This window comes from Oncorhynchus clarkii, chromosome 8 (genome assembly GCF_045791955.1).
Source record: "Oncorhynchus clarkii lewisi isolate Uvic-CL-2024 chromosome 8, UVic_Ocla_1.0, whole genome shotgun sequence".
NCBI classification, from domain to species: Eukaryota; Metazoa; Chordata; class Actinopteri; order Salmoniformes; family Salmonidae; genus Oncorhynchus; species Oncorhynchus clarkii.
The window spans coordinates 28515317-28535088 of NC_092154.1; the positions used below are offsets into that span (position 1 = coordinate 28515317).

At 43.1% G+C, this 19772-nt stretch overlaps 1 protein-coding gene across 1 annotated transcript in view; it reads left to right on the forward strand.

Annotated features, from left to right (window-relative positions):
* Nucleotides 1–19772, forward strand: part of LOC139415232 (nudix (nucleoside diphosphate linked moiety X)-type motif 14) — a 98131-nt gene that overhangs the window by 53354 nt on the left and 25005 nt on the right. The window contains exon 2 of the mRNA XM_071163161.1: nt 11241–11284. Within this exon, the coding sequence (XP_071019262.1) occupies nt 11241–11284 (44 nt within the window). The remainder of the gene's footprint in view (nt 1–11240; nt 11285–19772) is intronic.

Genomic DNA, 19772 nt, shown 5'->3' on the forward strand with positions numbered 1-19772 from the left:
CTGAATCGGGAACTCGTGTCAATACCTGCGTTTCCCGTAAGCATGTCAGGGCGCATGTACAGAGGCGGTGGATTTACCCTGCTTTCACTTTCAGTGCTCGTCATCACTTTTCATGCATTTGGCATGTCTGTTCTGATTGAACTTGTAGCTTCTCTGCGTGACTCATTTCCCCTTGATTTTGGGTTGGGGTATTTACTGTCATTTACAGTAAAAGCTAAGTCTGACATTGATGCTCCAGAAACCTTTTTTTTCTTTCTTCCCCTTCTTTGTAATTGGTTTGGACACGTGTATGCAATAATTTGCTCAGTTGTATTGGGTAGAGAAGCTGGAAAAGTGTGCTTTTGATGGATCATGCTTTGTACCATGACCTCTGAGGCAGGTCATTATGTGGGCCAGTCACCATTTTTTAATTTCCCAGTTTCTCACTTCCAAACAGGCCCGCAGATCTAAACATGCCCACCTCCACAACTATGCACTCAAGCACGTGCTTGTAGTGAAACGGTGCCTCTTTAACCTTTCCCCCTTTCCAGTCTCATACAGGAGAAAATGTATTTCCACACCTATAAAAATATGTGTAGATCCCTTTTGAAGTGGGCACACACCCGATAGCCTGGCTTTCTTAGTCAACTATACTGATTATACATTTCCAAAAGACTCAACTGCTTTGCTTCACTTGGCTTTTGTGTTTACTTTACTTGTCCATTGTGGGGCTTCTGAGTGGCACAGCGGTCTATGGCACTGCATCTCCATGCAAGAGGTCTCACTGCAGTCCCTGGTTCGAATCCAGGCTGCATCACATCTGGCTGTGATTGGGAGTCCCATAGGGCGGCGCACAATTGGCCCAGCATCATCCGGGTTTGGTTGGTGTAGGCCGTTGTTGTAAATAAGAATTTGTTCTTAACTGACTTGCCTAGTTTAATTTAAGTAAACAATTAAATTGTATGATACTGAGTGTTTATTCTCGCTATCGGTCCTGTAACCTCAATTATGCCCTGTAACAGAGCTTCAATTAATGTCTTTTTTTAAATTGTGAATATGGGCCATCTGAGGGAAAATCATAGTCCACCCCCCACTGAGCTGTTAATCATGTACCGGTAATAATAGTAGAATAATAGTGAAGACATTACAACTATGAAATACAGTGCCTTACGAAAGTATTAGGCCCCCTTGAACTTTGCAACCTTTTGCCACATTTCAGGCTTCAAACATAAAGATATAAAACGGTATTTTTTTGTGAAGAATCAACAAGTGGGACACAATCATGAAGTGGAACGACATTTATTGGATATTTTAAACTTTTTTAACAAATCAAAAACTGAAAAATTGGACGTGCAAAATTATTCAGCCCCTTTACTTTCAGTGCAGCAAACTCTCCAGAAGTTCAGTGAGGATCTCTGAATGATCCAATGTTGACCTAAATGACTAATGATGATAAATACAATCCACCTGTGTGTAATCAAGTCTCCGTATAAATGCACCTGCACTGTGATAGTCTCAGAGGTCCGTTTAAAGCGCAGAGAGCATCATGAAGAACAAGGAACACACCAGGCAGGTCCGAGATACTGTTGTGAAGAAGTTTAAAGCCGGATTTGGATACAAAAATATTTCCCAAGCTTTAAACATCCCAAGGAGCACTGTGCAAGCGATAATATTGAAATGGAAGGAGTATCAGACCACTGCAAATCTACCAAGACCTGGCCGTCCCTCTAAACTTTCAGCTCATACAAGGAGAAGACTGTTCAGAGATGCAGCCAAGAGGCCCGTGATCACTCTGGATGAACTGCAGAGATCTACAGCTGAGGTGGGAGACTCTGTCCATAGGACAACAATCAGTCGTATATTGCACAAATCTGGCCTTTATGGAAGAGTGGCAAGAAGAAAGCCATTTCTTAAAGATATCCATAAAAAGTGTCGTTTAAAGTTTGCCACAAGCCACCTGGGAGAAACACCAAACATGTGGAAGAAGGTGCTCTGGTCAGATGAAACCAAAAATTGAATTTTTTGGCAACAATGCAAAACGTTATGTTTGGCGTAAAAGCAACACAGCTCATCACCCTGAACACACCATCCCCACTGTCAAACATGGTGGTGGCAGCATCATGGTTTGGGCCTGCTTTTCTTCAGCAGGAACAGGGAAGATGGTTAAAATTGATGGGAAGATGGATGGAGCCAAATACAGGACCATTCTGGAAGAGAACCTGATGGAGTCTGCAAAAGACCTGAGACTGGGATGGAGATTTGTCTTCCAACAAGACAATGATCCAAAACATAAAGCAAAATCTACAATGGAATGGTTCAAAAATAAACATATCCAGGTGTTAGAATGGCCAAGTCAAAGTCCAGACCTGAATCCAATCGAGAATCTGTGGAAAGAACTGAAAACTGCTGTTCACAAATGCTCTCCATCCAACCTCACTGAGCTCGAGCTGTTTTGCAAGGAGGAATGGGAAAAAATTTCAGTCTCTCGATGTGCAAAACTGATAGACATACCCCAAGCGACTTACAGCTAGCTGTAAGTCGCTTGGGGTATCGCAGCAAAAGGTGGCGCTACAAAGTATTAACTTAAGGGGGCTGAATAATTTTGCACGCCCAATTTTTCAGTTTTCGATTTGTTAAAAAAGTTTGAAATATCCAATAAATGTCGTTCCACTTCATGATTGTGTCCCACTTGTTGTTGATTCTTCACAAAAAAATACAGTTTTATATCTTTGTTTGAAGCCTGAAATGTGGCAAAAGGTCGCAAAGTTCAAGGGGGCCTAATACTTTCGCAAGGCACTGTAACACACATGGAATCATGTAGTAACCAAAAAAGTGTTAAACAAATCAAAATACATTTTATATTTTAAGTTTTTTCAAAGTAGCTACTCTTTGCCTTGACAGCTTTGCACACTCTTGGCATTCTCTCAACCAGCATAATGAGGTAGTCACCTGGAATACATTTCAATTAACAGGTGTGCCTTGTTGAAAGTTAATTTTGTGGAATTTCTTTCCTTAATATGTTTGAGCCAATCAGTTGTGTTGTGACTTGGTAGGGGTAGGATACAGAACATAGCCCCGTTTGGTAAAATACTAAGTCCATATTATGGCAAGAACAGCTCAAATAAGTGAAGAGAAGCGACAGTCCATCATTGTGAGACAAAGGTAAGTCAGTCCGGAAGATTCCAAGAACTGAACGGATGATCTCCGCATGTGGAGTTCCCCTCAGTGAAGCATAGAGGAGGAGGTGTGATGATTGGGGGTGCTTTGCTTGTGACACGGTCGTATTTATTTAGAATTCAAGGTACACTTAACTAGCATGTGCAGCGAACTAGCATTCTGCAGCGATACGCCATTCCATCTGGTTTGTGCTTAGTCCCACTATCATTTGTTTTTCAACGGGACAATGACTCAAAACACATCTCCAGGCTGTGTAAGGGCTATTTGACCAAGGAGAGTGATGGAGTGCATCAGATGACTGGGCCTCCACAATCACCCAACCTCAACCCAATTAAGTTGGTTTGGGATGAGTTGGATTGCAGAGTGAAGGAAAAGCAGCCAACAAGTGCTCAGCATATGTGGGAACTCCTTCCTCATGAAGCTGGTTGAGAGACTGCCAAGAGTGTGCAAAGCTGTCATCAAGGCATAGGGTGGCTACTTTAAAGAATCTATATTATATTTAGATTTGTTTAACACTTTTTTTGGTTACTATATGATTCCATATGTGTTTTTTCATAGTTTTGATGTCTTCACTATTATTCTACAAGGTAGAAAATAGTAAAAAATTAAGAAACCCTTGAATGAGTAGGTGTGTTCAAACTTTTGACTGGTACTGTATAATCTAAGACAGGCCTATAATGTGCTTTCTAATTTCCCTCATGAAATTGATTAGGACTTTATTTTCAGAAAGGTGAGGGCTGACCACTCATTGAGCACGCCTCACTAGTTCACCTTAACACGCTCCTGGTTTGTGAATGCGCCGCAAGGTTGTGATGGCCAGATTATTTTAGTTTGTTTGTCTTCAGCCATTTGTTGGCTCTCTGGGGTAATAACCCTTGGACGTGCTTCTTGCTTGCACGAACTGCAATTCCCGCCACATTTTGGAGCCAAAATACTCATTATCAGGGATGACGGAAGGGGCCCTAAAGCAAACATGACCCGGATGGCCTCTCTTGCTGCGCTTCGTTTGCTGGAGCAGTATGCAAACTCACTTTCCACACTCATTTTACGCTAGAGCCAGCAGTTAATGATGCACATTGGCCATTATGCAAGCTTCTTATTAACAGATCAAGCCTCTTATGTTGACGACCAAGGACTTGTTAGGTCTTGCCGAAGTTGTTTAACCATAACATGGGGATAAGTTTCTGAAATTGCAAAGCTTCGTTTGGCTCAGTGAGACGTTGGCCTGTCAACTGTCTCTGTCTCGAGAATTAACTTCTGTAATCATCACCTAATGACCAAACCAGCCTGGATCGACCATCCATCCAACCAACCAGATCAGATTGCATGATCAGTTACCCGACTTGCATTAAAGGCCCTGTCCTGTCAAAATCAAAATTGTGGATATATTTTTTTATAACCTGTGATGAAATGAACATCAAGTGTTTTTATATATATATATATATTTTTTTAAATGTAACTTTATTTAAATAGGCAATTCAGTTAAGAACAAATTCTTATTTACAATGACGGCCTCCCAATCACAGCCGGTTGTGATACAGCCTGGACTCTAACCAGGGTCTGTAGTGACGCCTCTAGCACTGAAATGCAGTGCCTTAGACTGCTGCGCCACTCGGGAGCAGAAGAGTTGACTAGCCAGCCATAGGCTTGTTTCCTGTACAGCAGAAGAGTGTGGGTAGATGGATAATCAATATCTAACAGAATCGTATAGATAAAACAACAATCTTGCTTAGGAAAAGCAGTGTGTCCAGTAGGTTGCCATAGCGCCATAACAGCAGGACTAGTAGCATGGAGCCCTTGGATGCTGGGTAAGTCGATGATGGCCTGTCATCTGAGTCAACATAGGGAAGGAATGTGGCCTTTAATTTTGCCCTGTGCTGGCACTGGAAAGGCCTTAAAAAACCTGGGTGGTTCTGAATCCAGTGCCAGCATACACCCACATGAGGCATCTTTGGCATTTACTTCAGTTGTTCTAGTAAACTCCTGTCATCTGAGCTAACAAGGGTTTCTTCCTCCCTCCAACCCTCCTACTCTCTGTTGGGGCCTGTCCAGTCTGAGATGGGTGTGGCAGGATGGGCATCTGCTAAGCCCAAATATGGGCAAAATGCTTATCGTGCAACCCAACCCCTATTTATCCAGTCTACCATTCTTACACAGAGGAGTTTAACTAGCATCACAATATTTCAATGTCTTGCTATTAGTATTTTAGATATTTGACATGACGCAAGCCACTGAGCCAGTATGTCATACATTTTTCTATTGAAACCAAAAATGACATGCACACAGACACTTTGTCAGTCTGCAGGTGTGATGGCCCACAGCCTTCCCTCCGCTGGGGTTTTAATTGCCCTACTCACCCACTAGTAAGCCCCTTTTGTTGGCCAGTTCACATAGTAGGCTACAGTTCATTGTGAGCCGGTGCTAGGTGACAATGTTTTGCAGTATGTTTTTAGGTGTGTGTTGCTATACAATAGCATTTATGTACATACAAGCCTCATGCCTTCCGCCTAGTATTATAGTAGTGTTCTCCTACATGCCCCCTCTTGTGCTGCTCTGCTCTGCTTAATTCCTATCCCCAGGCGTCAAAGTAATCAAACATGCCAGAGATTTACCGAAGAAGGGAGTGTGTGTATGTGTGTCGTAGAGGTTTACATAACTGTAGCGGAGAGAGGCAGGGATTGAAATCCTTAGGCTAACCACCGAAGCGTTCGTAAGTCCAAGCAGTGTAAAAAATATATACATTTTTGGGATGGAAAAAAACAACACTTTCAGTGTAAACTTTAAATGACTAAAGCCAGATAAAGTATGTAGACTAGATAATAGACCTATTTTGTTTTATAATCTTTGCGAACTATCAATCAACAAAATAAAAGCTAGATGGGGAGAATTTAAAATTCCAAAAACGATTTAATTTTGCAGTATTTTATGTTTCAGCAAAATAACAAAGCATTAGCCATGGCAAAATGCATAGAATTGCAGGAAATTTGCTTTAAAACTGTTTCTCTCAGCTCAATGGCAGAATATGCACACTGAACAAAAATATAGACGCAACATGTAAAGTGCTGGTCCCATGTTTCATAAGCTGAAATACAATATCCCAGAAATGTTCCATACGCACAAAAAGTGTTTCTCTCAAATGTTGTGCACAAATTTGTTATCATCCCTGTTGGTGAGCATTTTATCCTTTTGTCAAGATAATCCATCCACCTAAAAGGTGTGGCTTATCAAGAAGCTGATTGAACATGATCATTACAGTGCAATCCGTTTTGTCACCAAAGCCCCATGTACTACCCACCATTGCGACCTGTACGCTCTCGTTGGCTGGCCCTCGCTTCATACTCGTCGCCAAACCCACTGGCTCCATGTCATCTACAAGACCCTGCTAGGTAAAGTCCCCCCTTATCTCAGCTCGCTGGTCACCATAGCATCTCCCACCTGTAGCACATGCTCCAGCAGGTATATCTCTCTAGTCACCCCCAAAACCAATACTTTCTTTGGCCGCCTCTCCTTCCAGTTCTCTGCTGCCAATGACTGGAACGAACTACAAAAATCTCTGAAACTGGAAACACTTATCTCCCTCACTAGCTTCAAGCACCAACTGTCAGAGCAGCTCACAGATTACTGCACCTGTACATAGCCCACCTATAATTTAGCCCAAACAACTACCTCTTTCCCTACTGTATTTAATTAATTTATTTTGCTCCTTTGCACCCCATTATTTTTTATTTCTACTTTGCACATTCTTCCATTGCAAATCTACCATTCCTGTGTTTTACTTGCTATATTGTATTTACTTTGCCACCATGGCCTTTTTTGCCTTTACCTCCCTTATCTCACCTAATTTGCTCACATCGTATATAGACTTGTTTATACTGTATTATTGACTGTATGTTTGTTTTACTCCATGTGTAACTCTTGTGTCGTTGTATGTGTCGAACTGCTTTGCTTTATCTTGGCCAGGTCGCAATTGTAAATGAGAACTTGTTCTCAACTTGCCTACCTTGTTAAATAAAGGTGAAAAAAATAAAATTACACGGGTGCACCTTCTACTAGGGACGCTATAAGGCCACCCTATAATGTGCCATTTTGTCAGGCAACAATGTCACTAATGTCTCAAGTCTTGAGGGAGTGTGCAATTGGCATGCTGACTGCAGGAATGTCCACCAGAGCTGTGTTCAGAGAATGAATGTTAATTTCTCTACCATAAGCCGCGTGCAACGTTTTATAGCATTTGGCAGTATGTCCAAACGGCTTCACAACTGCAGACTGCGTGTAACCATGCTAGCCCAGGACCTCCACATCCTCCTTTTTCACTTGCGGAGGGGCTTTTTGTGGGGAAAGACCCATTCTGATTGGCTGGGCCTGGCTCTACAGTTGGTGGACCTGGCTCCCAAGTGCCAAGTGGGTGGTTGGCCTCCCCCTCCCATTGCAGGCCCACACCCCTGCCCAGTCATGTGAAATCCATGGATTAGGGCCTAATGAATTTATTTCAGTTGACTGATTTCCTTATGACTCAACAACATTTTTTGAAATTGTTGCATGCTGTGTTTCTATTTTTGTTCAGTGTAGAATCACACATTTTTGCAGTTTTAAAGCACATTTTCTATCTCCGCTCCATGGAGAAATGTGTAAAAATGCAGGAAATAGGCTTAAAAATGTAAAACATTCTCTACACCGCCAAGATGGGGGGGCTCCAATTCAGCTGCGCTGATGGGCCAACTGTGCCCATTGCCACACACCCTGTCACGCTAAGTCCCGTTTTGATCAAAAACAAGAGGGAGGAAGAATGATAAATTAATATGACCATGATGCGGTTAGCAGTATATGTTGGTGTCTCGGCTTCCTGTATGTACTATAGCTAGATTGACATGTCTTCAGTGATTTAACAAGCTTTAACACTCTGTCCAAGCCAGAAACTGATAGCAAGAGAGGAAATTAATTCTGATTAGTCTTGGCTTAGCCAATCGCCAAAGTCGACTCATCAATAGCCCAAAGGACTTTGTAAATAGGCACTTTTTTGGTGCAGGTGCTATGCTGGTTTCTGTTTGTCCGTCAAGATGTTTTCTGTGGGAGTAGGCTAGTGTGTTTATTGATGTGGTAGCTATGTTTGACGCACTGAAGAGGAGGCCGATGTCTTGTGTGAATCCATAGTTTTTATTCGTTTAGCTCCTTTCCCTAGTCTACACCTGGATTTACAAAAGAGCCTTTTATATGCGGTCACGGATGATTTGATATCAAATCAAATCAAATTTTATTTGTCACATACACATGGTTAGCAGATGTTAATGCGAGTGTAGCGAAATGCTTGTGCTTCCAGTTCTGACAATGCAGTAATAACCAACAAGTAATCTAACTAACAATTCCAAAACTACTGTCTTGTACACAGTGTAAGGGGATAAAGAATATGTACATAAGGATATATGAATGAGTGATGGTACAGAGCAGCATAGGCAAGATACAGTAGATGGTATCGAGTACACTATATACATATGAGATGAGTATGTAAACAAAGTGGCATAGTTAAAGTGGCTAGTGATACATGTATTACATAAGGATACAGTCGATGATATAGAGTACAGTATATACGTATGCATATGGGATGAATAATGTAGGGTAAGTAACATTATATAAGGTAGCATTGTTTAAAGTGGCTAGTGATATATTTACATTTCCCATCAATTCCCATTATTAAAGTGGCTGGAGTTGAGTCAGTGTCAGTGTGTTGGCAGCAGCCACTCAATGTTAGTGGTGGCTGTTTAACAGTCTGATGGCCTTGAGATAGAAGCTGTTTTTCAGTCTCTCGGTCCCAGCTTTGATGCACCTGTACTGACCTCGCCTTCTGGATGATAGCGGGGTGAACAGGCAGTGGCTCGGGTGGTTGATATCCTTGATGATCTTTATGGCCTTCCTGTGACATCGGGTGGTGTAGGTGTCCTGGAGGGCAGGTAGTTTGCCCCCGGTGATGCGTTGTGCAGACCTCACTACCCTCTGGAGAGCCTTACGGTTGAGGGCGGAGCAGTTGCCGTACCAGGCGGTGATACAGCCCGCCAGGATGCTCTCGATTGTGCATCTGTAGAAGTTTGTGAGTGCTTTTGGTGACAAGCCGAATTTCTTCAGCCTCCTGAGGTTGAAGAGGCGCTGCTGCGCCTTCTTCACAATGCTGTCTGTGTGAGTGGACCAATTCAGTTTGTCTGTGATGTGTATGCTGAGGAACTTAAAACTTGCTACCCTCTCCACTACTGTTCCATCGATGTGGATAGGGGGGTGTTCCCTCTGCTGTTTCCTGAAGTCCACAATCATCTCCTTAGTTTTGTTGACGTTGAGTGTGAGGTTATTTTCCTGACACCACACTCCGAGGGCCCTCACCTCCTCCCTGTAGGCCGTCTCGTCGTTGTTGGTAATCAAGCCTACCACTGTTGTGTCGTCCGCAAACTTGATGATTGAGTTGGAGGCGTGCGTGGCCACGCAGTCGTGGGTGAACAGGGAGTACAGGAGAGGGCTCAGAACGCACCCTTGTGGGGCCCCAGTGTTGAGGATCAGCGGGGAGGAGATGTTGTTGCCTACCCTCACCACCTGGGGGTGGCCCGTCAGGAAGTCCAGTACCCAGTTGCACAGGGCGGGGTCGAGACCCAGGGTCTCGAGCTTGATGACGAGCTTGGAGGGTACTATGGTGTTGAATGCCGAGCTGTAGTCAATGAACAACATTCTCACATAGGTATTCCTCTTGTCCAGATGGGTTAGGGCAGTGTGCAGTGTGGTTGAGATTGCATCGTCTGTGGACCTATTTGGGCGGTAAGCAAATTGGAGTGGGTCTAGGGTGTCAGGTAGGGTGGAGGTGATATGGTCCTTGACTAGTCTCTCAAAGCACTTCATGATGACGGAAGTGAGTGCTACGGGGCGGGGCGGTAGTCGTTTAGCTCGGTTACCTTAGCTTTCTTGGGAACAGGAACAATGGTGGCCCTCTTGAAGCATGTGGGAACAGCAGACTGGTATAGGGATTGATTGAATATGTCCGTAAACACACCGGCCAGCTGGTCTGCGCATGCTCTGAGGGCGCGGCTGGGGATGCCGTCTGGGCCTGCAGCCTTGCGAGGGTTAACACGTTTAAATGTCTTACTCACCTCAGCTGCAGTGAAGGAGAGACCGCATGTTTTCGTTGCAGGCCGTGTCAGTGGCACTGTATTGTCCTCAAAGCGGGCAAAAAAGTTATTTAGTCTGCCTGGGAGCAGGACATCCTGGTCCGTGACTGGGCTGGATTTCTTCCTGTAGTCCGTGATTGACTGTAGACCCTGCCACATGCCTCTTGTGTCTGAGCTGTTGAATTGAGATTCTACTTTGTCTCTGTACTGACGCTTAGCTTGTTTGATAGCCTTGCGGAGGGAATAGCTGCACTGTTTGTATTCGGTCATGTTACCAGACACCTTGCCCTGATTAAAAGCAGTGGTTCGCGCTTTCAGTTTCACGCGAATGCTGCCATCAATCCACGGTTTCTGGTTAGGGAATGTTTTAATCGTTGCTATGGGAACGACATCTTCAACGCACGTTCTAATGAACTCGCACACTGAATCAGCGTATTCGTCAATGTTGTTGTCTGACGCAATACGAAACATGTCCCAGTTCACGTGATGGAAGCAGTCTTGGAGTGTGGAGTCAGCTTGGTCGGACCAGCGTTGGACAGACCTCAGCGTGGGAGCCTCTTGTATTAGTTTCTGTCTGTAGGCAGGGATCAACAAAATGGAGTCGTGGTCAGCTTTTCCGAAAGGGTGGCGGGGCAGGGCCTTATATGCGTCGCGGAAGTTAGAGTAACAATGATCCAAGGTCTTTCCACCCCTGGTTGCCCAATCGATATGCTGATAAAATTTAGGGTGTCTTGTTTTCAGATTAGCCTTGTTAAAACCCCCAGCTACAATGAATGCAGCCTCCGGATAAATTGTTTCCAGTTTGCAAAGAGTCAAATAAAGTTCATTCAGAGCCATCGATGTGTATCCATCCGAGCCCACCGACGTGTAGGACAGCTAGTCCTAGCACAATGGTTTCAGAATGTGAATGTCATTTGTTGTTTTCTGTTTTTCTTTCGTTTACAGAATGGGACCAAGAAATCGTGGGACTTCATGCGAACACATGACAGGTGAGCTTCTATCTGCCATTGACCTGTTTCATTGTTGGTAAGAGAAAATTCTGTGCCAAAGCTTGACACACACATTCACACTCTTCAATTGTTTCACCACCTCATCGCCCTCGCTGTCAGCTGAGAGGAGGAGTCCCTAATGGTCAGTGGTCAAGAAGTGAAAACTTTTAAATTCCCACATGGCTCCCCTCTGTCGCTTTTCCCAATGCCTTCCCATACCGTTCACTTTGACATGTTACCTAGTAACCTCAAAAATACAATATTAATGCCATTTCAATGAGCTTGGGAAAGAGCCAACATCCTGACAATTTCTCCCTTCAGTCGATATAAGCTCTGGGTATTTATCGTGGAGATTTAAAAACTGAGGTGTGTTGACACGATTGTAACCACTTTTTATATATCAGAGTAAAGTCACTCCAGTCCCATCACCACAGCTTTGGTCGCATGCTGTCAGTCACTTATGCATATCTGAAAGGGGCTCTTTGCTTCGTTTAAGTCTTATCAGTCTGAATAAGTGGATGATGGTAAGCACATGGTAATACTGCAGGGTAAAAAGTCTGTGTGATCCACCAGTACAGAGGAATGTAGAAACTACTCTCCCACCGAAGAAGCTTTAATTCACCAAATAAGTATCACCTTTGAGGGTCCCGGTGTCAGACAAATCCTGACTCCCTCCTTGTCTGTCATTGACCTTTCAGGAAGCAATCACTTCTCATAAAATGGCCACCCTATAAATTGCCAAAATACAGTAACATTCTGGGTGAAACAAGGTGGTCTTATTTGTGGACTTATTACACTGTTGAACCATGACTATAAAATCCTGACGAACGACGAGTGGAAGGGTAATATCGCACCTTGGTGTCAAAGCACATCGCCAGGCTCCCACCTGCTATTCAGAGAGCAGTAGTATTGTGCCCTTGGGGTACTTCATGGGCCGTTTAAGCCCTCATTCCTGCATCTCCCCCCACCAACCCCTGAGAGATCATTCATTTTACTTGGAAAGGATGGTGTGATGGAGAAAAGAGCAGTAAACTGAAAAATGCCAGTGAAAAAGCCCCCCGGCACATCCAAATCTGGCCTTCAGTCCAAGTGCCTCCGCAGACATTTCCAGAGTGGACGATGACGGGACCATGGGGTTAACCTCTAGGAGTTGGTTTGCATAATGGTCCTTTTTGTAAAGGGTAAACGGATGTTTCTCATTAGAGAAATATTGGCCTGCACCTTTAATCAGTGTTCAAAAAATGGTATGGAAATTCTTGTTGAAAGTGGAGGCAAGACTTGGGTGGGTTCCAATGGAGATGTGAAGGTAAAAGTGGAGGTTTCAGATTTCCTCTCTGAAAATAAGGTCAGGGAAACGGACCAAATTTATGAGGAGAAGGGATGGAATAGAAAGAAAGGGAGTAAAGAGAGCGGAAAATGGTAGGATCTTAAAATAGGAGGCTGCTGGTGGTGGGTCTCATACTTTCATAAACCCCAAATAGCCTACAATGGATAGATCTGTTTAGATTTGGAATATGTCTATCTGCATGGGATAATCTATATGGGTGTGCTTTGTATTGAGCAATCAGTATCTTTAATTATTTTCACACTGAGCTGAGCCAAGCTGAATTGTACTGTTGTGCTGTCCTGGTTAGGCCTACTTATCTACCATAGTTGCTGGAACCATGCTAGAAAGGACAATGTAAAAATAAAAAGAGCTGAGCCAGTGCAGTTTGGTTCGGCACAATATTGTGAAAAGGGTATTTGATAGTTCATTAGGGCTGGAAATTGCCAGGGATATCAGGATATGATATCACAATACTTACAGTTGAAGTCGGAATTTTACATTTCACATAGACCTTAGCCAAATACATTTAAACTCAGTTTTTCACAATTCCTGACATTTAATCCTAGTAAAAATTAGGTTAGGATCCCCACTCTATTTTAAGAATGTGAAATGTCAGAATAATATTAGAGATTTTTCTGCTTTTATTTCTTTCATCACATTCCCAGTGGGTCAGAAGTTTACATACTAATTGAGTGAATTTGGTAGCGTTGCCTTTAAATTGTTTAACTTGGGCCAAACGTTTCGGGTAGACTTCCACATGCTTCCCACAATAAGTTGGGTGAATTTTGGCTCATTCCTCCTGACAGAGCTGGTGTAACTGAGTTAGGTTTGTAGGCCTCCTTGCTCGCACACGCTTTTTCAGTTCTGCCCACAAATTTTCTATGGGATTGAGATCAGGGCTTTGTGATGGCCACTCCAATACCTTGACTTTGTTGTCCTTAAGCCATTTTGTCACAACTTTGGAAGTATGCTTGGTTTCATTGTCCATTTGGAAGACCCATTTGCGACCAAGCTTTAACGTCATGACTGTTGTCTTGATGTTGCTTCAATATAGCCACATAATTTTTCTACCTCATGATGCCATCTATTTTGTGAAGTGCACCAGTCCCTCCTGCAGCAAAGCACCCCCACAACATGATGCTGCCACCACCGTGCGGTTGGAATGGTGTTCTTCGGGTTGCAAGCCTCCCCCTTTTTCCTCCAAACATAACGATGGTCATTATGGCCAAACAGTTCTATTTTTGTTTCATCAGACCAGAGGACATTTCTCCAAAAAGTGCGATCTTTGTCCCCATGTGCAGTTGTAAACTGTAGTCTGCCATTTTTTTATGATGGTTTTGGAGCAGGCTTCTTCCTTGCTGAGCGGCCTTTCAGGTTATGTCGATATATTTTACTGTGGATATAGATACTTTTGTACCCGTTTCCTCCAGGATCTTCACATGGTCCTTTGCTGCTGTTCTGGGATTGATTTGCACTTTTCACACCAAAGTACGTTCATCTCTAGGAGACAGTGTTTATACTTGCGTACTATTGTTTGTACAGATGAACGTGGTACCTTCGGGCATTTGGAAATTGCGCCCAAGGATGAACCAGGCTTGTGGAGGTCTACAATTATTTTTTCTTAGGTATTGGCTGATTTCTTTTGATTTTCCCATGATGTCAAGTAGAGGCACTGAGTTAAGGTAGGCCTTGAAACACATCCACAGGTATGCCTCCAATTGACTCAAATGATGTAAATTAGCCTACCAGAAGCTTCTAAAGCCATGACATCATTTTCTGGAATTTTCCAAGCTGTTTAAAGGCACATTCAACTTAGATTATTTGACTGTATCACAATTCCAGTGGGTCAGAAGTTGACATACACTGTATGTAAACAATTGTTGGAAAAATTACTGGTGTCCATGGACAAAGTAGATTGCCTAACAGTTTTATTAATAAGAAATTTGTGGAGTAGTTGAAACACTTAGGTTGGAGTCATTAAAACTAGTTTATGTAAACTTCCGACTTCAACTGTAGGTGCGGAAACGATATGTATTGCGATTCTCACGAATCTCCCTATTTTTATTTGATAGCGTTTTGATGTTCCAAACATATTGCTCACTATATGTCGAGATGAGAGAGAATTTGTTTTGATCAGTCATGGAAATAAAAGTGCTGAAAACGTGTTGGCTCACTATTTAAAGAGAATATGGAGAACAAGCTATAGGATGAAAAATATGGGAGTTTTGGCGTAGGTACAGCCGACTCGCGCTAGCTGAAAGACCATTTTTGCTTGATCCAACAATGCTGTCTGGAGGCTCTGTACAGAGGGTGTGACGCAATTGCGGAACCTCCGGAGGCTTGCAGAAGCTAGATTGAGCTCTGTACTGACGTGCGCCTTCCAAATTTTGCAACAATGCGGAGGGCACCGTATTTCTCCGTATAGGTCCACATTGTCATAATTGGTTGACAGAAGGTCGGGGGCGGTACGTCCTGTATAAACACACTCACTTCCTTGATATTTCAGTTTTTTTATAAAAAATATATAAAATAAACAAACATTTTTCTAAAAAACAGTGGTTGCTTTGTCATTTTGTGTAGATTGAGGGGGGAAAACAAATCTATCCATTTTAGAATTAGGTTCTAACATAACAAATTGTGGAAAAAGTCGAGGGGTCTGAACTTTCCAAATGCACTGCATTTACCTACATAACTCAGTGTTATGTTAGCACATTTGTTTATTGGAGTATTTGTGTACCAGCACGTGTTTGTTGCGCAGATTTTTAAAAAGTGTGTATTTGTGGGGGCATTTGCATGCTTGTTTGGGTGTGTTTTAATGGGGGAGCGAGCGGTGAAGGGTATAGCCATTAGAAGGAGCATCTGTTCATGTCATTACTACCACTACAGCAGGCCCCACTGCAGTCCTTTGTGCAGCACTAGTCCTCACCACGGGCCCTGGGAAGGTAAGAGTAGAGAGCCCAGAGTTTGTTTCAATCTGAAGGGATGGGGGAGAATAGTTGTAATGGTGTGACTTGGAAAGGGAGAGAACACTCTTAAATTTTAGTTTGGAGTGGGCATCCATTCCCATCTCATTAATTGAAAGATTTTCTTAATTATTTTTGTTCTTTTGGTAGTTTAGGAGAGACTTTTGCATTTTATCTGAAGGGACATCCAAATAACACGCATACAGTAGGATCTGTGGGTCATGTTGGATTCAAACCCACAACTACTGTTATAAGCAACCATGCGCCTTCCAACTAAGCCAACTGAAGCATCGCTTCTTAGAGGATTGTGATCTGTCCTCATCACTCATGTATGATACTATGCCCTATACTGTTCCCTGATGGCTAGCCAGAAGCCCCACGGAGAAGGCCACAAGCCTAACTGTGCGTGCAATGTTCAGAGAGCCCGTTTAACCATTAGCACAGGTTTTGGGGGGAAGCGGCGTTGAACAGTCGACAAGCCCGGGCCTGCTTTGGGGTAAAAGCAGCAGGCTGGTTTGTCCCGCTTCAGCCCTGATCTGGCATAGCCAAACCGTACACTGCCCCTATGTCCCTTTCTCCTTTTGCTAACACTGGACTGAGAGCCTGGGGTAATTTTGATCAAATGTTTGTTAAAAAAAAATCTACAGAAATCCACATTGGAAATAGAAAACCTGCAGCTTTTGAATTTACTTTCTAAATTCACTGAATTTAAATGGAATTGATCGCCTCAGTCTCCCGTCCTCCTACTGGAGGGCAAAGCGCTCAGCCCCTAGGAAGGGACTTCCTCTTTTTGAGCAGGGATGATGGAAAGGAGGCAGGAAGGAAGGAAGGGATAGAGGGCCCTAAAATGGAACATAGCCTTTCTTAATCAGTGCCCTGAAGCCAAAATCAATCATCATGTCTGGCGATAAAGAACTTTCCCCACCCAGGCTCCTTTTTATAATGGTTGTGTGTGTACTGTATGTGCAGGGTTTCCTTCAGCTGGCTTTTGGACGATTTAAAAAAATTAATGAAAAAACTATAAAATTGCCACCGGTCAACATAAATACATTTGACTGGTCAAGCTTATCGGTATATAGGTTAATTTGCATAATTGAGTGGAATTAAATTAGTGTGTGTGTATTTTCATTAGTCTTTATGATTCTTATCACACAGCATACAGTCTAGTTTGAGCGGAAAATCTGTAAGAACGCGAGAGCTGCTGCTACAGGTCCTGTTATAAATGCACGTTTCACTCCAGCAACAATTCGAAATGCAATTGTGTGTTAACGGTTTGGACGCCACTATTAAAGAGCTACTATTTTCTCCCATCTCTTATGAGGCATGTCTTACGTTGTTTCGAAGTAGCCGAGACAAAATTTGTTTCTATAAACCTGGAGGAAATTATTTTCTAAAGTCTTCCAAATGTCATTGAAACAAGTAACATATATTTCTCTCATGTAATATTCTTTCATTGTCCAAAGGAACAATCTTAGTTATATTAGCAACCCATGCTAGTTGCATCTTTAGATCTCCCATCTTTCAACATTTCTAACGGATATTTCCATCTCTGTCACATGAGAACGCTCGCATGTGCTGTGCGTTTTTGACTTGTTTTCCCGCTAATTGCATTATGCAACAAACATGAACTTTAAAAAGCAGTAGGCTACACGCTATCTTGGCACACCTGTATTTAGGCATTTTCTCCCTTCTCTGCAGATCCCCTCAAGCTCTGTCAGGTTGGATGGGGAGTGTCGCTGCTCAGCTATTTTCAGGTCTCTCCAGAGATGTTTGATCAGGTTTATGTCTGGACTCTGGCTGGGCCACTCAAGGACATTCAGAGACTTGTCCAGGAGCCACTCCTGCGTTGTCTTGGCTGTGTGCTTAGGGGCGTAGTCCTGTTGGAAGGTGACCCTTCGCCCCAGTCTTAGGTCCTGCGCTCTGGAGCAGGTTTTCATCAAGGATCTCTCTGTACTTTGCTCTGTTCATCTTTCCCTCGATCCTGACTAGTCTCCCAGTCTCTGCCGCTGAAAGTCATCCCCACAGCATGATGCTGTCACCACCATGCTTCACTGTAGGAATGGTGCCAGGTTTCCTCCAGACGTGACACATGGCATTCAAGTCAATCTTGGTTTCATTAGACCAGAAAATATTGTTTCTCATGGTCTGAGTCCCTTAGGTGCCTTTTGGCATACTCCACTCTACCATAAAGGCCTGATTAGTGGAGTGCTGCAGAGATGCTTGACTTTCTGGAAGGTTCACCCATCTCCACAGAGGAACTCTGGCGCTCTGTCAGAGTGACCATCGCATTCTTGGTCACCTCCCTGACAAAGGCCCTTCTCCCCTGATTTGCTCAGTTTGGCTGGGTGGCTAGCTCTAGAAAGAGTTGGTTGTTCCAAACTAATTCCATTTAAGAATGATGGAGGCCACTGTGTTCTTGGGGACTTTCAATGCCACAGATAATTTTTTTGCACCTTTCCACAGATCTGTGCCTCAACACAATCCTATCTCAGAGATTTATGGACAATTCCTTCAACCTCATGCCTTGTTTTTTTCTCTGACATGCACTGTCAGCTGTGGGACCTTTTGTATAGACAGGTGTGTGCCTTTCCACATCATGTCCAATCAATTGAATTAACCACAGGTGGACTCCAAGTTGTAGAAACTACTCAATAATGATCAATGGAAACAGGATGCACCTGAGCTCAATTTTGAGTTTCTTAGCAAAGGGTCTGAATACTTACTTCTTTATTTATTTTTTGTCATTATGGAGTATTGTGTGTAGATTGAAAAAAAAAAAGTGTGTTACGGTTTGCTGGTATCCAGATTTTCATAACTTCACACTGTGCCTGTCCCATACGGTATTACCGGCAGTGCACACAAAGGGGGCTATTTATTTTCCAAACATCAAAAAATATCCCAAAAAGTATCAGTTAGCAGAATGCTAACAAATACAAAGGGATTCCCGTAGCGGATGCTAGGTAAATACTAACTAGGACAGGCAACCCACTTCATAAAGTTATGCAAGTATCTCAAAATACCTCTGTTTGCTGAACACACAAAACAAATATTAGATGGCATGGATCTTAGTAGTGAATTTCATCTGAAGACCTAAGTTCCCCTGCACCGGATCACCTCACAACGCACACAACACACTCCATGGGAGAGACTGGGCAGGGCTTCCTGCCTCTACAGACACTTCCGCTTTACCAACACAAACCCCAGCCCTCAAGTCTCCACCACCAAAAACTATAATACACACAGGGCACTGCTGTCTGTTTGTCACACACGGACACAGGGCCATCCATGAGTGCAGCTGAGACGATGCCCTAACCTAGAGACCCTCTACTCTGCATAGTGACACAGCAATACATCCATTACAAAACCAGCCCAGAGTCAATGAGACAAACAAAATTCAAAACACATACCTCAATTAAATCATACTGGTATCAAAGCAACTCCATACTAAGTGGGTATTTGAATATTTCTGGGGTCAATCAGTGTGCCTTAATGCTCACTCCGACCCAGCTGCTCAGATAAAATTACAGATTAGCTTGCCATCTCCTTTGTGTGACATGCCGATGACAGGCAAGTTAGCTACAGTACGTGGCTTACTGTACTGTCATACCCTCTGTTACAATCCCATTATTGAGGCTTTAAAGGGATAGTTTACTAAAATTACAAAATTTACATTAACTTCATTGAGCTAAGGAAACCAATGATTTGCATAAGATAATTTGGACATAAAGAGCAATGTTCCCTCTAAACTGCGCGCCTGCAGTAGCCCCGGGTCTGCCGTGCAGAAATATCAGCCCACTGAGAGAAGCACTAGATTGAACTTCACTCAACTTTCTAGAGCAGTGGTCATGTCGATCTCCAAGGCATTCCTAGTCGATCGCCAAACATTTCTATAAGACTACCGTGTTGGCAGTAACATAGCAGGCATAAAAGAAAGCTACAGCAAAGTTGATACTGTGAGATTACCACGACTAGAGAGAGACTGTCAATATAGCAAAGAGCTGCAGTTTTTATAAGTGAGTTCATGTTTAAGTTCTCACTTTGTATTCAACACTTTTATTAACCATAAAATGCGCGTTCTTCCTATTTCACTCAGCGCTACAACAAGCACTGCATCAGTCATTAATTAGTTGGAAAGTGTATCTATAGGTGTTATCATTCATGGCTTGGGTCTTTTTTGTATCAAGGAATATTTCACTAT